Source organism: Schistocerca serialis, chromosome 1 (assembly GCF_023864345.2).
Source record: "Schistocerca serialis cubense isolate TAMUIC-IGC-003099 chromosome 1, iqSchSeri2.2, whole genome shotgun sequence".
NCBI lineage: Eukaryota > Metazoa > Arthropoda > Insecta > Orthoptera > Acrididae > Schistocerca > Schistocerca serialis.
Genome location: NC_064638.1, coordinates 290,294,096 through 290,310,447, shown reverse-complemented (window position 1 = coordinate 290,310,447; position 16,352 = coordinate 290,294,096). Strand labels below are relative to the sequence as shown.

The 16,352-nt window shown below is 37.9% G+C and overlaps 1 protein-coding gene across 1 annotated transcript in view; it reads right to left on the bottom strand.

Moving 5' to 3' along the window:
* Positions 1-16,352, bottom strand: part of LOC126467333 (zinc finger protein OZF-like) — a 94,840-nt gene that overhangs the window by 41,028 nt on the left and 37,460 nt on the right. Inside the window, exon 4 of the mRNA XM_050096457.1 lies at positions 8,925-9,116. Within this exon, the coding sequence (XP_049952414.1) occupies positions 8,925-9,116 (192 nt within the window). The remainder of the gene's footprint in view (positions 1-8,924; positions 9,117-16,352) is intronic.

The following is a 16,352-nucleotide window of genomic DNA, read 5'->3' as shown; positions in this document are numbered from 1 at the left end:
TAACCAACATTTAAGTCACATGGCAGAAGGCAAGATGCTGATTTTATACCATTAAGTACTATACAAAGTGGGCCCAGAAGTTACAATTTTCTCATTTGTAGCTGAAATTAAACGTCAATTTTAGTAACACAGTGAGTTGTTGTATTACTATTATGCTCTGTTTTTTTCCACGAACCTACTATTCTGTCATAGTAGGAGGAGAGATGATACTCCTATGTGGTGCATCCCAGGTGGCAGACAGGGAAGTCCCCACCGATTTACCGGCAGACTTGAGTGAAATAAAATAGCTCTCGTGGACCAAACACACCCTCTGCGGTTAACAACCATAGTTGTAAATCGGAGCTTGCTCCAACTAAGGTTGACAACCTTTGAAAGTCAAAAATGGAAAGGTCTTTTAGGAAAAAAATTCCACAGACCTGCTCAAAAAGGCAGGAAAAGGCTACATCGGATTCGGTGGGTAGTCAACTAGAAGACAGCAACGAATCGGAGCGTTTGCAACCATCAAAATGCACACTAAAACACAAAAGAAGATTAAATATGAGCAAATAAATTACACTCCTGGAAATGGAAAAAAGAACACATTGACACCGGTGTGTCAGACCCACCATACTTGCTCCGGACACTGCGAGAGGGCTGTACGAGCAATGATCACACGCACGGCACAGCGGACACACCAGGAACCGCGGTGTTGGCCGTCGAATGGCGCTAGCTGCACAGCATTTGTGCACCGCCGCCGTCAGTGTCAGCCAGTTTGCCGTGGCATACGGAGCTCCATAGCAGTCTTTAACACTGGTAGCATGCCGCGACAGCGTGGACGTGAACCGTATGTGCAGTTGACGGACTTTGAGCGAGGGCGTATAGTGGGCATGCGGGAGGCCGGGTGGACGTACCGCCGAATTGCTCAACACGTGGGGCGTGAGGTCTCCACGGTACATCGATGTTGTCGCCAGTGGTCGGCGGAAGGTGCACGTGCCCGTCGACCTGGGACCGGACCGCAGCGACGCACGGATGCACGCCAAGACCGTAGGATCCTACGCAGTGCCGTAGGGGACCGCACCGCCACTTCCCAGCAAATTAGGGACACTGTTGCTCCTGGGGTATCGGCGAGGACCATTCGCAACCGTCTCCATGAAGCTGGGCTACGGTCCCGCACACCGTTAGGCCGTCTTCCGCTCACGCCCCAACATCGTGCAGCCCGCCTCCAGTGGTGTCGCGACAGGCGTGAATGGAGGGACGAATGGAGACGTGTCGTCTTCAGCGATGAGAGTCGCTTCTGCCTTGGTGCCAATGATGGTCGTATGTGTGTTTGGCGCCGTGCAGGTGAGCGCCACAATCAGGACTGCATACGACCGAGGCACACAGGGCCAACACCCGGCATCATGGTGTGGGGAGCGATCTCCTACACTGGCCGTACACCACTGGTGATCGTCGAGGGGACACTGAATAGTGCACGGTACATCCAAACCGTCATCGAACCCATCGTTCTACCATTCCTAGACCGGCAAGGGAACTTGCTGTTCCAACAGGACAATGCAAGTCCGCATGTATCCCGTGCCACCCAACGTGCTGTGGAAGGTGTAAGTCAACTACCCTGGCCAGCAAGATCTCCGGATCTGTCCCCCATTGAGCATGTTTGGGACTGGATGAAGCGTCGTCTCACGCGGTCTGCACGTCCAGCACGAACGCTGGTCCAACTGTGGCGCCAGGTGGAAATGGCATGGCAAGCTGTTCCAGCATCTCTACGATCGTCTCCATGGGAGAATAGCAGCCTGCATTGCTGCGAAAGGTGGATATACACTGTACCAGTGCCGACATTGTGCATGCTCTGTTGCCTGTGTCTATGTGCCTGTGGTTCTGTCAGTGTGATCATGTGATGTATCTGACCCCAGGAATGTGTCAATAAAGTTTCCCTTTCCTGGGACAATGAATTCACGGTGTTCTTATTTCAATTTCCAGGAGTGTATATAGCAACACACAACATAAGCTCACTACTTCAGACCAGAAAACTCAAGGAGCTCACAGATAAACTAAATAAACAAAAAATTTTAATAACAGGGATCCAAGAAATGAGAAACACCACAGAGGATCCATTCGAATCACAAGGATACAGAAATTATAATGGGAAACCAGGACCGAGGGCAATGAAGCAATGTTCCCAGTTTGGAACAGGGTTTTTAGTAAACATAAAAATAATGGATTCAGTGACGGATTTCCAAGCAGTATCACCAAGAATTGCGACTCTAAGCTTTGAAACAATGTATAAAACCTATACAATAAAAATGCTCATGCCTCAACAAATGAAAAAAATTGTCTAACAAAAACAAAGGAAGAGGTAAATAAATTTTGGGACCTTCTAGAACAAACTGTGAACAGAGTAAATAAAAAGAATGTAAAAATCTTATTGGGAGATTTCAATGCTCAGTTGGGAAAAGAAAGGAAATATAAAGATGTAATTGGAAAATTGAGTCCACATAAATTTACGAACAAAAATGGTCAAAGACTTGTAGAACTCTGCAGAGAACACAACCTTATATCTAAATCAACATACTTTAAGAGGAAGCCAAGTAAACTTACAACATGGAAACATCAAGACTGGAGGAAGGGGGAGTGGCAGCTAGACCATGTCTGTATGAACAAAAATCCACAATGTTAAAGTACTGAGAGGAGTAGACACAGGCTCAGACCATTATATAGTTAAAATTAAAATCAAATTCACTCCATTAAAGAAGAGGACCAGAAAAACTAACAAAATAAAAAGGAGGTTTGACCCACATCAGCTAATTAAAAATAATAAATACCAACAAATAACACAAACCATCAAATTAACAGACGATCTAGAACAACTAGTGCCTAATCTTAAAAAAGAAGCAGAGAATCTAGCTCCCTTGAACCCACGAAGGAAACATGCATGGTGGACATCAGAATGTGACAAATTCCATGAAGATTGACACCAAGAATGGTTAAAGTTTCAAACACATAAAACTGAAGAAAATGCCATCAACCTAAAAAATGAAAGAAAAAAATTCACACAAAATATTAGAAGAATCAAGAGAGGATTCCATAAAGATATTATAAACTCTATAGAAGGTAATTATCATAAAACCAACTCCAGGAACTATTATAAAATCTTTGGGAAACAACTACAACAATATGAGGTCCCTACACTAACACTAGGCCCTCCAACTTTCCAAGAAATAGAAAAAATTCATAAAGAACAAAAAAATTATAAGGCATGTGGAGAAGATCAGGTTTTTGTTGAAATGTGGAAATATGCAAGTGACACATTCAAGACCTCCTTACACATGGCGCTAACAAAAATTTGGGTTACAGAACGATTCCCCGAACATTGGACCACAGCTATCATCCACCCACTACACAAAAAGGGAGATAAGAGCATCCCAGACAACTACAGAGGAATCTCTCTCCTAGATTGCACATACAAAATTCTATCCAAGATCCTATATGAAAGAATCAAGGAGCAATTAGAACAGGAGTTAGGGGAATATCAGGGATGTTTCAGACCATGGAGAAGCTGTGCAGAGCAGATAATTAGTTTAAAATTGATTATGGCATACTACAAGAAATGGAACAAACTTCTGGCAGTAACATTTGTGGATTTTAAGAAGGCGTATGACTGTCTCCACAGACCTTCAGTATTAAAAATTTTAAGAATTCTAGGACTCCATCCAAAACTAATTAAAATAATACAGCTCACTCTAACCAACACCAAATCAAAAGTGAAGTTTAGAGGAGAAATTTCGGAACCATTCCTCATAAAAACAGGCTTAAGACAAGGTGACTGCCTATCACCATTACTGTTCAACTGTGCACTGGAATACGTAATGAGAGAATGGTACAAGGACAATCCAAAGATGATAAGAATTGGAAGTGCAAAAGATGATATTAGCTTAAACTGCTTGGGATTCGCTGATGATCTTGCTCTCCTAGCCAACACCGTTCAAGAAGCCAGGAAACAAGTGAAATCACTACAAGAAATAAAAGAGAAAGTAGGCCTTAGAATATCATTTGAAAAAATGGAGATTATGCTAACTGATCCACCACTTGCAAACAAAATTACAATAGGAGAACAGGAAATTTAAATATTTAGGCGAAATAATAACATACAATCTAAATGAGAAGCCATCATGGCAGAAGAGAATAAAAAAACTGAACTACGCAAACTACATTACCAAACTACATGCAACAAAAAAAGCCTATCTATTGATGCAAAATTAAAACACTATAAAAAGTTACACAACCAGAAATAACATATGCAGCTGAAACTATATTCAAAACAACTAATACAGCAGAAATTGACAGAATACTAAAAATAGAAAGAAGAATAATTAGGACATGTATAAATAAACAGTATAAAATAAATGGACATTGGAGAATAGCATCAAATGAAACAGTATATAAGAAAATAGAACCCATCACGAACAGGATCAGGAAGAAATGCATCTCATTCTTTGGACATCTGATGAGAACTCCAGAAACAGAATTAGTAAAAAAATAATACAAAAATTGTGGAACAGCAAGAGCGACATTAAATGGATCACAGAAATTAAGGAAGATGTAAAAGACCTCCAAATTACAGTAAATGACCTAAAAAACAAGACAGAGAAAACCAGAATACTGCAAGACCCACAAACCAGACTACAAATGAAAATAAAAAAAAGGAGTACAGGAAGAGTGGTCTCAGATGAAGAAAGAAAGAAAATCTCTGAAAGAATGAAGAAATATTGGGCAGACAGAAGAGCAAAACACCTTTCATATAAGAATAGACTCTAATAATTATATTACCTAAATATGATTTTAAGTTATTGTTGAGCCAAATTGCATCCCTGTGTTACAACTCATTTAAAACTTTGTATTTTTGATTAGAGTGGTCCAATGAAGGTCATAAAATAAATAATAATAATAATAATAATAATAAACGCTCCAATTTTTCTTTCTTTTTTTTCTTTCTGAAATTCCAAATTTTAATGAGATTATTATTGTTTTTACATTTGGTCAGGTGAAAGGGTAATGGATAGTTTGAAACATTCTACAGACAGTTCTTTCTTTTACAAATGACAGAATTACAGCCTGTCAGTGAATTCCTACTTTTATTTACTATGAAGAATTTCGTTTATCACTTCTACTTGAGTAGAAGACCAAATATCAGTTTGGCAGGAAGCATCAAGTAGTTTTGTGACAATTATTTGGTATATTTAAAGTGATTTTGTTTCCTTTTACAAAAAATGACATCTGTTTCTATCCATAATGTCTGGTATTTGCACAAAATGAGACTGCATGTTTCATAAGTTTTGCTTACTACAATAGACCTACAGATAGCACAACAGTATCAAGACTAAAAGTTTAATATATCAGAAAACACTGATTAGAGAGAACACCCTTGTAGTGATTTGGGTATTAAAATTGTCATCTCAAAATCTCAGTGTGTTTTTATGAGGTAGATATAGCTTAAGTCGTTTCAGAAAAGAAAAATCACTTTACCTGTGGAATGAATGCTAATTCTGCTCACATGTCTTTCGGTGTAATCAAAAGCTGCACAATATTTCACCATTGTAATAAACCTTTTGTAAAGGTAAATACCCCTGTTAGGATCAAAATAAATTGAACAGTATTCCAGAAGTTGCCTGCAAATAGATGCTGTCACTAGGTTGCTGATCAGGATGCTAGTTTCAGTGTAATGACATAATGCATTGTTTATTTTGTTTATTGTCTAAGGACCTGCCTATCCTTTATAATCCCCCAAGCTTATCCCTCTTTCCTCCATGATGAAGGAACTAACAGTTAGAAATGCACAGGATTGCCAACAGGAGTGTTATGAAACAGTATTCCCAATTAGGAACAGGGCTCATAATGAATGTAAGAATAATAGATTTTCTCAAACTATTTTCACAAAAAATTGCAACTTTAACTTTATAAACAACAACAAAAATTACTCTGTCACAAATGTCATACCTCCATTAATGAGGAAAATGTTTAGCAGGAAAATTTTTTTAATGGAGGCCAAGAAAGAAGGGGCAAGTTTTAGGCTATGTAGATGTAGACATGGAAACATGTTAGTAAGAACAGCCAAACCTCATTGAACTCTGCAGACAGTACAATCTCATCTTTAAATTCACATTCTTCAAAAGGAGCCCAAACGAATTTAAAGCTTGGAAATATCCTGACTGGAGAAAATGAGAATGGAAACTGAGTTATGTATGCATGGACATATCCTATCACAGATAAAACTACAATGTTAAAATAGTAAGAGGAATAGACATAGGCCCATAAAGCTACACAGTCAATTTCAAAATTAAATTCACATTTCTAAAGAAGAAAAAACCAAATATCAAAAAAGAAAAGAGGAATTACAGCCCATACAAATTAATCAGAAATGAAAATTTTCTATAAATTACAAAATTAATGTTCAGTTTAGAAGAACTGACTTCAGTCATCAAACAAAAAGCTGAAAAATTAGACCTATTAAACATGTATAAAAAACATGCCTGGTGGACTGAAGATTTTGATGAAGTTCATGATGAAAGACATCAGGCATTATTAAAACCTCAAACTGACAAAACAGAAGAAATATAGCTTGTCTACAGTGACAAATACACAACCTCCACTTGCCATTAGCCTATCCTTTTGATACACACTTAGATTAACTTCAAAAACCTCATTGTTAACAGTTTTGCATTTTCATCAGCTACCTGTACCTAGTATTATGTGAGCTCTATTGTTTTTTACATGCACATCAAACTGGCTCTTTGTTGCAAATGTTTTGGTAGTTAATCAGTAGGGATATAATACTCTTGCCTGTAGGGCACATTTCTTTTTAGCTTACACTGACACTGATGGATCTCCTACAGCTATCGTTATTTGGATTGGATGGAGAGTTGCCTAATCTAAAGAACCGTCTTTTGGACTGCAATTACAAGATTTTTCCTATGATTTTATATGGTAGGATTAAATCATCAACTAGAGCAAAATGTTGGTGAACACCAGTAAAGCTTCAGACCAAAGACAAACTGCACAGAACAAATAATCACTTTAAAATTAGTAATGGAATATTGCAGGAACAAAACAAGCTTCTTGCAATAAACTTTATACATATTTGTGTGAATACATGTGACTGTATTGATTCACCTTCAATACTAAGATTCTTAAGAAATTTTGATATCCACTCAAAATTAGTCATGTCAGGAGAAGTTACCATAACCAACACAAAATTCAAAGTCAGATTCAAAAAAGAATTGTCTGATCAGTTCCCTGTAAAAACAGGTTAATGACCATTTGTTCAATGTTGTTCAGCTGTGTATTGGAATATGGAATATACAATGATACAACCCTAAGAAATCATGATTGGAAATAGCCTCAAATTCACCTATTAAAGCCACATAATCTACAGTGCATGTGAGCAACATGAGATTTTCAATATCTTTTCACCCTCTTATGACACTGGGTTAGACTGCTATTTCATTAGCATCACTTATTTAAACTTTCCTTTTGAGGGTAATGGGAGAAAACAGCTAATATTGCAGTAATAGCACAGTCAATATATAAAGAAAAGAACATGCATAAACAAAAATTACCAACAAAATAAACACTGGAGACTATTTTCTAATAGAACAGCACACAACAAAATGGATGTGATTATGATTGTTATTAGGGAGAAATGCAACTAGAACGTCATAAAACAGAATTATCATGAGAATAATAGAGAAATTGTGGAACAGTTAAGAGAAAAAGATGGCTTATCAAAATCTTTGGGAGATATTAGGTAACTAAAAATTAAAATTGAAGGTTTGAGAAACAAAACAAATGAAATCAACAAAGTCAAAGAAAAACAAATCAGATTAAAAACACACATCAACAAAGTAATGGCGGAAAGAGTGGTTTCAAATGAGGAAATAAAGCTGAGATGAGAGAGAATGAAGAAGTACTGCTGTACTGAACCAAAGGAAAACTGAAAAACCCTTTTCATAAATTTGACTGAAGTAGTGCAATGGAGACCAAAAAATACAAGTAAATAAATAAATAAACAAAATCTCAAATTAAGAAATAGAAAGAAAAGCTGAATAAAGTTTAGAAAATCCAGAAAAGGCAAACTAATGTTGCTTACTGCTGTAAAACAACATGCTGTGACATCACTGTGCTACTCTATGTATTGGGATATTAAATCTCACAGATTTTCTGCCATGATTTAGCTATCTTTATCATAAATTTGGCTTGAAGAGATCTTTATTAAGTAGTTTAGGTCCAACGACACAAGTGGAATGGGAGTTACCTATGCAATATTGGTGAACAGTTTATTTGGAATCAGCCTCAGAACATGAGATCTGCACTTATGAGCAGTGGCTGCCAGTCTGTTCCAAGATTCAATGAAAGTATCTCTATCTATCCATTACTAGCAGAGTTATAAAATTTGTAGAATGGTGCACATAGCAGTATCATTGTCCATACTTCCAACTTTCTCAAAAGGGAAATTTGAATGCCCTCTTCCTATCATAAGCCTTAAAAAGTTCATGAAAAACAATGAATACATGTCTGTCAACAGGCAGATTTATGCTCTACCTGTAACACAGTGTTGTTATGATGTTTAAATTACTATTCTGAATGACTATATTCCTTATGAAAAGATAAAGGCTAATAACTTTTTTATTTTATGCTTTAACTGATTTTTCACATTTGCTTTTGTGAATTTTTTTTCGATTGATAAATGGTATTAATTTTGTCCCCATTGATAAACTCTGTAGTTACGGTATTCATTTCACAAGTGACCCTTGTGAACTAGAATTTTCTTTATTGTGTTTCCTCTGATGTCCATATTCCCCTTGATTTAAGGCAGGTATTATGCATCACTGTTTTCACTGTGTTCACTTTAGTAATAGTTGCATTTCTCCACATTAATTCTTAAGTGTATTTACCTTTGAGTTGAATCCTTTTCCACAAAAGCGACAAATATGAGGACGTTCACCAGTGTGTAGTCGCATATGATAAGTAAGTGCTGGTTTCTGAGTAAAACGTTTGTGGCACACTCCACATTCAAAAGGCTTTTCTCCTGTGTGAACACGGGTGTGTAGAGCCAGAGACAATTTTGAAGACAAAAGCTTGTCACACTGTATTAAAATACACAATAATGATAGTCTTTGCAAAATGAAGTCTTTCATTATATAAAATGTAAAAACTAAGTGTAAATTGTATACACTACAGCATAAGCAAAACAGATTTTGAAAATTTCAAAAAATATAACTTTTTAATGGCTGTTGAATCAGACAAGTATCGAAGACACTTAATACATAGTCAGAATAAATTCAAATGACCATAAACATAAAGAACTATATAAAAATGTCAGAATAAGTTGTGTAAGTGAGTTTACACATTCATCTAAGGCAAGTCTACTCATAATGCCTACGTCTGTCTGTGAATCATTAAATACATATATGGTTGTTTCATAGGAAGATTTAGTTCAAAAAATTAAATTGTAAGAATATGTACCTAATTTTAATTTGCTAAGACTATGTATTACTTCAACTTTTCATTGACTTGTACAGTATAAATTGTATAATTTGTGCTGTATGATTTAACTGGACTGATAACAAATCAATTAATCAACCCTGTCATTGGATTTCTTCATGACAGAGAAAAGTGAAGTATACTTACATCATTAAAGAAATGCATGAAGTCCAATACCAAAATTACCATAATAACTCACAGTAAAAATGCCAACTGCAGTGAAAATATGTTGATTATTAGTTCATGTGTAAGGAAAATACAATGAAGTGCCAAAGGAACTGGAATAAACTTGCATATTCAAATACAGAGACATGTAAACAGGCAGGATATGGCACTGTGGTCAGCAACACCTATATAAGACAACAGGTGTCTGCCGCAGTTATTAGATCGGTTACTGCTGCTACAATGGCAGGTTATCAAGATTTAAGTGAGTTTGAATGTGGTGTTATAATCATCACATGAACAATGGGACACAGTACCTCTGAGGCAGAGATGAAGTGGGGATTTCCCCATGCGACCATTTCACGAGTGTACCATACATATCAGGAATCCAGTAAAACATCAAATCCCCAACATCGCTGTGGCTGGAAAAAGATCCTGAAAGAATGAGCCCACAATGATTGAAAAGAACCGTTCGGCATGACAGAAGTGCAACCCTTCCACAAATTGCTGCAGATTTTAATGCTGGACTGTCGACAAGTGTCAGCGTGCGAACCATTCAATGGAAGATCATTGATATGGGCTTTCAGAGCCAAAGGCCCACTTGAGTACCCTTGATGACTACATGACACAAAGGTTTACACCTTGCATGGGCCCATCAACCTCGACATTGGACTGTTAACGACTGGAAACATGTTGTTTGCTTGGACAAGTCTTGTTTCAAATTGTATTGAGCAGATGGAGGTGTAAGGGTATCGAGACAACCTCATGAATCCATGGACCCTGCATGTCAGCAGGGCACTGTTCAAGCTGATGAAAGCTATGTAATGGTGTCAGACTTGTGCAGTTGGAGCGATATAGGACCCCTGATATGTCTAGATACAACTTTAACAGGTGACACATACATAAGCATCCTGTCTGATCACATGCATCCACTCATGTCCATTGTGCATTCCGACAGACTTGGGCAATTCAAGCAGGACAATGTGACACCCCATATGTCCAGAATTGCTATAGAGCGGCTGCAGAAACACTCTTCTGACTTTAGACTTTAAATGCTTCTGCTGGCCATCAAACTCCCCAGACATGAACATTATTGAGCATATCAGGTACACCTTGCAACATGCTGCTTAGAATAGATCTCCACCCCCTCACACTCTTACAGAATTATGACAGCTCTGCAGGATTCATAGTGTCAGTTCCCTCCAGCACCACTTTAGATATTAGTCGAATCCATGCCACGTCATGTTGCAGCACTTCTGTGTGCTCGTGGGGGCCCTACACGATATTAGGCTGGCGTACCAGTTTCTTTGGCTCTTCAGAGTGACTTTCAATATGAAACAGTGATCTAATACAAGTAGAAAAGGAAGACATATTACTATAAAGAAGTGAACACAACAAACAAAAAGTGACACAAGCAACAGATCTGAACTACTTTAGATTAAGTAAGAAAGACACTACAGATTTCTTTCAAGAAAGACACAGTAATACCATAATGAAATGCTAACAGCAGACAAGATTCAGAACCCTGAGGATTTGAAAATCAAAGAAAGGGCTGTTGACATGTCACAGATAAGGTAATGACAAATTGAAACAGGAGAATATATGAGAGAAATACAGGCAGTAACAGGGTAATATTAAAGAAGAAACAAAGTATGGAGGAGGAGCAGCCCCCCTTTTCGAAAAATAAAGCTAATACAAGAAAATATGTAAGATACCAAAAACACAAATTATAAATTAAAAATCATAGCAGAAATGTGAAAGAAGAGTGGAGAAGCAAAAGGAAGTAGACAATGGGCCTTTGGCATAACTTAAAGACAGGATCTCTTAGTTTGCAGACAAAGGCAGCAATTTCTTAGTCTTTGTCCTAGAATTATCTCTAATCAGGTACCTGACTGGAAATTATAAACACAAAATCTTTCTCATAGTAATGTCCTAGGCCTTTCAGACAACAAGAATTGTTCTTTTAAAATATCCATGTCATTTGGTGTCTATTAAATGTAATCATGGTGGCTGCACAATGAACCCTTATCAAAAAATCATGAGGTCCCACATTTTGGCACTTCTTGTCAAAAAATACTGTTGAATTACATATTATTCACTTATTGATTCACAAGTTGGAAGATCTTTGCTCAGAGGAAGATCTTTGCTTCCTTGACTCTACATGCGTTGCAGCACCCAAGTGATGGTTACCATCTCTGAAGTAAACACAATGGTACACTACTGGTCATTAAAACTGTAAAATGCAAGGCAGCATCCAACAACATTGAATCAGCAGGAAGTGTACTGCATACTTGGATATGCAAATGAACAGCATTTCAGCACAGTCAACCAAAGTAAGTAGGAGTAATGCGTTCTGTATTATGTATTTAAGGAAAGATTAGATGGTATGTTAAAGTTTGTAGTTTGTGAGGAGACTGTGTTATGTCTCATATAAAAGTAGAAATGGCCAGCAGGATATTTTGAAACTTGGCAGCAGCAGGATTGTGGCCTATTGAATTGTAGTTTATTTTTCTCCAATATTCTGCTCTCATTGGTAAGGACCCGATGATTCCCGTGCTAACACAGAATCAGTGATTTCAAGATTCCATATTCATCACCATGTGGGATCTCAATGGCACCATGCCTCTGGATCCAAGGGAGCATTGTTCACTCAACCATACAGGACTATACAAAAACTTAGACTGTCAGCACGGTAACCATTGTTCCAGCTGCCCTTAACACAGCAGCAGAGAGAGGTGCATCAGTAGTAGAGGTGCACCTAACGTCAATAATGCACTCAGGAGAAGCATCACATCATCTTCTCACATGAGTTCCAGTTCTCTGTATAGCATCACAATTGATGTATTGTTGTGAGCAGACTCTGGGCAGAAAGAACACTGTCAGACGGCACTGGTTGCCATCGTACTGGCCCAACAGCTCGTGTGATTGTATGAAGTGCCATTTGGTACATAACATCAACACTTATCTCTGGTTTGTTTAATTTGGACAAAAGTAGTTCAACTTGTGCTGTGTTAAGCCTGATGGCTGAGCCCTGCCTTTGAGGTCTCCATGAAATGATCACATCTAACCCTTGCTGACCTGACCTTCTTCAATATGGAGAGTGTTCAGCAGTTGCCCTGACTAGCATGTTCCTCAGAAAATATCTGGTCAAGGATTGCCAAGAGGCTGACATGCTGCCACTGAACAATTACTGGTGAACTTCAGTGTGGAGTTGGAGCAGCACAGAATGATGTACCTTATCAAATCATCTACAACTATAATCACAATAAGTGAAACATCATTAGTTGCTTTGCTGCTTGGTGTTGTAATTTTAATGATCAGCATGGTATCTGCTTATAATCAAGGGCTGGGGATAGAGACTTGGAATCAATGTGCGCTGATAAATTGCAGATAGTGTTTGATGGCAGAAAGGAACATTTATTAGAACAGTACAATTTGTTATCCCTCAGCCCATAAAACATGTCATATTACTTCTCAGGACAAGTTGCTCACCAAATAGGTACCCAATAATGGGACCTGACCTATGAGTATGGTCTGACTGTAAGGTAGGAAAATGAAGACCAATTCATAAAACTTCTAGCGCCACCCATGCAAGCTTGTCATCGCTAGGATGGTTAAGAAAATTGTGATTATGTTTATGAAACGGAGCTGGGAGATTCAGCTAATGAGTCATATAATGGATCATTACTGCTGAAGGTGAACCCATTGTGGGATGGCATGAGACTCAGTTACTTGCTATTGATAGCACTCATGTAAAACTGTGTGGTAGCCTCTGAAGACACAATATTGTTAGCACTGCAGATTTGTATGCCACATGTCCGAAATGTAACTGGTATTAAATCAAAGCCAACATTCTTCATTATTGAGATGACAATCAAGAAACAACACCAATAGGTTATCAATTTCAATCAACTGTGATTATTTTTAGATCTGATACTTCGATTCCACCATAAACCACATGTGTAACCAGTTTTGTAAAGTAACAATTTAGCGGAGGTGCTGAGTCGTTTACATTCCATCCTGGATTTTCCATTGTTCAGTTTTATAAAGTGTGTCATCATCATGATAAAGGGAACAGGAACATTGTAGGTGATAAAAATATGATCGTACAGCTGGCTTTCAACTTAGGTAGCTCAGTCTCATCCTAGGGTCTGTCCTCCTTATTAACCTTTCCCAACCTACCACTCTCTTGTCTTCGAGGAAGGGTAGTGTCATCACTTTTCATTTTATGTGTGTCTGTCATCGAGACTAAACGTTTCACCTCTTGAAGATAAGGACTAGCTAGCAATTCTATTAAACAAAAAATATTTTTCAAAATAAAAAAAAAGAATTCAAACACAAAATAGCAGCACTTTTGCCATGCATGGATTTAACAAGTTCTTGACAGGTTTCCAGAGATATGTGGCGCTACATCCTTACACGTAATTTGTACAATTCCACAAATTATTGACCAGTGGTTTGTGGAGCTGAGATGTGGCAAATTTATTGAAAAAAAAAAAAAAAACTATGTGAGTTGCTATTATACTCCTCAAAGCACTGTAGCATGATTCTGACTGTGTGACACAGGCAGCAGTTATCCTGTTGGAACGTGCCTTCGCCATAAGGAAAGACGTCAAATGTGACTTGATGAGTGACCACAGTAATGTTCACACAGTCCACAGCCATCGTAGTGTCCGCTATTGCTACCACATTTCTACTGGACGCTAAGGTAAATGCCCCCTTTAGCATTACATTGTCCCCACTAATCTGTATCTGTGGTGTGGTATGTGTTTTGAGCTTCTGTTCACATGGAAAATCATACCCAAACATTGCCACTGTCTGTCCTGCTCTACAGAGTAAGCAAGCCTCTGGTCTCCACATTCTTTGATGAGCTGTTGACATCCAATGTCTTGTTACCAATTCATTAGTTTCACCATTTTTAACCACTTTCCTTAGATGGTCATAACACTAGCATGTGAGCAGCCAACAAGCTTCACATTTCCAAGATGCTTGTTCCCAGGCACTGGCCCATAATGATGTTCCCCTTTCAAGAGCAGTTTAGTCAATTGGATTTATCAATTTGCAATCCATATTGTCATTAGGATGATTCACCCTACATTTCTGCTCTACTTATAAACTTTCCTCACTTTGTCACATACCCAAAATGACACCAGGTGCCATTCAGTCTCACGATGGGCAGTGGTAGTAATGTTTTGGCTCATCAGTAAGCTGCAGACTGCAGCTGTTTTGAAGCATTGCAGCTTTTATAGTGGATGATGCAAGGTATTTTTGTATTTTATTTACTTATTTATTTTGGTGTGAATTATGTTGATCCAAATTTGTTGCTAGTACATGGAACATGCCAAATTTTGCAAGATAGAATTTCGATGATATATCATAAACATGAAGACCTATGATGGGTACCTACAGCTACATGTTAATATTTACATTAGTTTCACATTTAAAATAACATATTTAAGTTATGCCACTATTGTAAGTCATAACATAAGAAATTACAGTAGTCAACATATATTTTGCAACTGAGCTTTAGAAGTTACATGTGATTTTATGTACATTAATTTGCAAGTAGTTAAAGCTACAATTTAAAAAGTGTACTAATGAATAGTTTCAACCAACATCACCATAACTGATATATGTTCCTGCTGATATTGGTAGCCTGCACAGTTATGCAATTTGTCAGCAAAAAAGAGGCATTGATTCTCAATTAAAATCATTCAGTGAAATATAACACTTATACGAATAATAATTTGCCCAACATCTGAAAGGGCAACTTCCCCACCATCTCCCTCTGCCCCCCCCCCCTTTCCGACAAGCACACGCGTACACGTACACACACACACACACACACACACACACACACACACACACATAAAGAAAATCTCAATTTTTGTGAACTGAGCTCAAATTCCACATTCTTCTCCAAGACGTAGACAGACCTATCAGTTCAGTATTCTCTGAAGAAAGCCATAGGATGTACTGGATATTTAAAAGTAGCAAATGTGTCCAGAGCCATTTGTGATGAAATCTCAAAATTATATGCCCTACAACTGAAAAAAATATCAGATGCCTTCAGTAGCATTACGTCTTCATTTTTTTTTTTTTTTTCCATTCACATGTATTACACATTAGCTGCTGACAGCAGAATTACAGTATTTATACAAATTTCATGCAAACTACTTCTTCTCTGTTACATACCCTGTAGGTAGTAAATATAACAATGAAAACAATCAATTTTTACAAAATAATTTAATTGTATAGATAAAAAATCTACCCACCAAGTGGCAACAGAACAAACACATAAAAGAAAGTTATAATTAGGCACGCCTTTGGAGCCAGTGGCTCCTTTTTCAGGCAGAAGGGTCAGAGGGGAAGGAAGAGGGGTGAAGGAAAAGAACTGGACAGGTTTAGGAAAAGGGATAGATTTCAGTAAAGTCACCCAGAACTGTGGGTCAGGGGAGACTTATTGGACTGAATGAGAAGGAAAGACTGATTGTTGAGGACTGCATTGGAGGAAGTTTGAAAACCTGAGAGCTTAAAGGTGGAAGACAGGTTAATATACAAGACAGAGATTACTTCTTAAACATCATGCATGAGTTAGTAAAGAGTGCATTGTACGTGGCAGAGGGGGGAGGGGTGAGGGGTGGTGAAAAATAGGCAGGTGAGACATTGAAAGATGT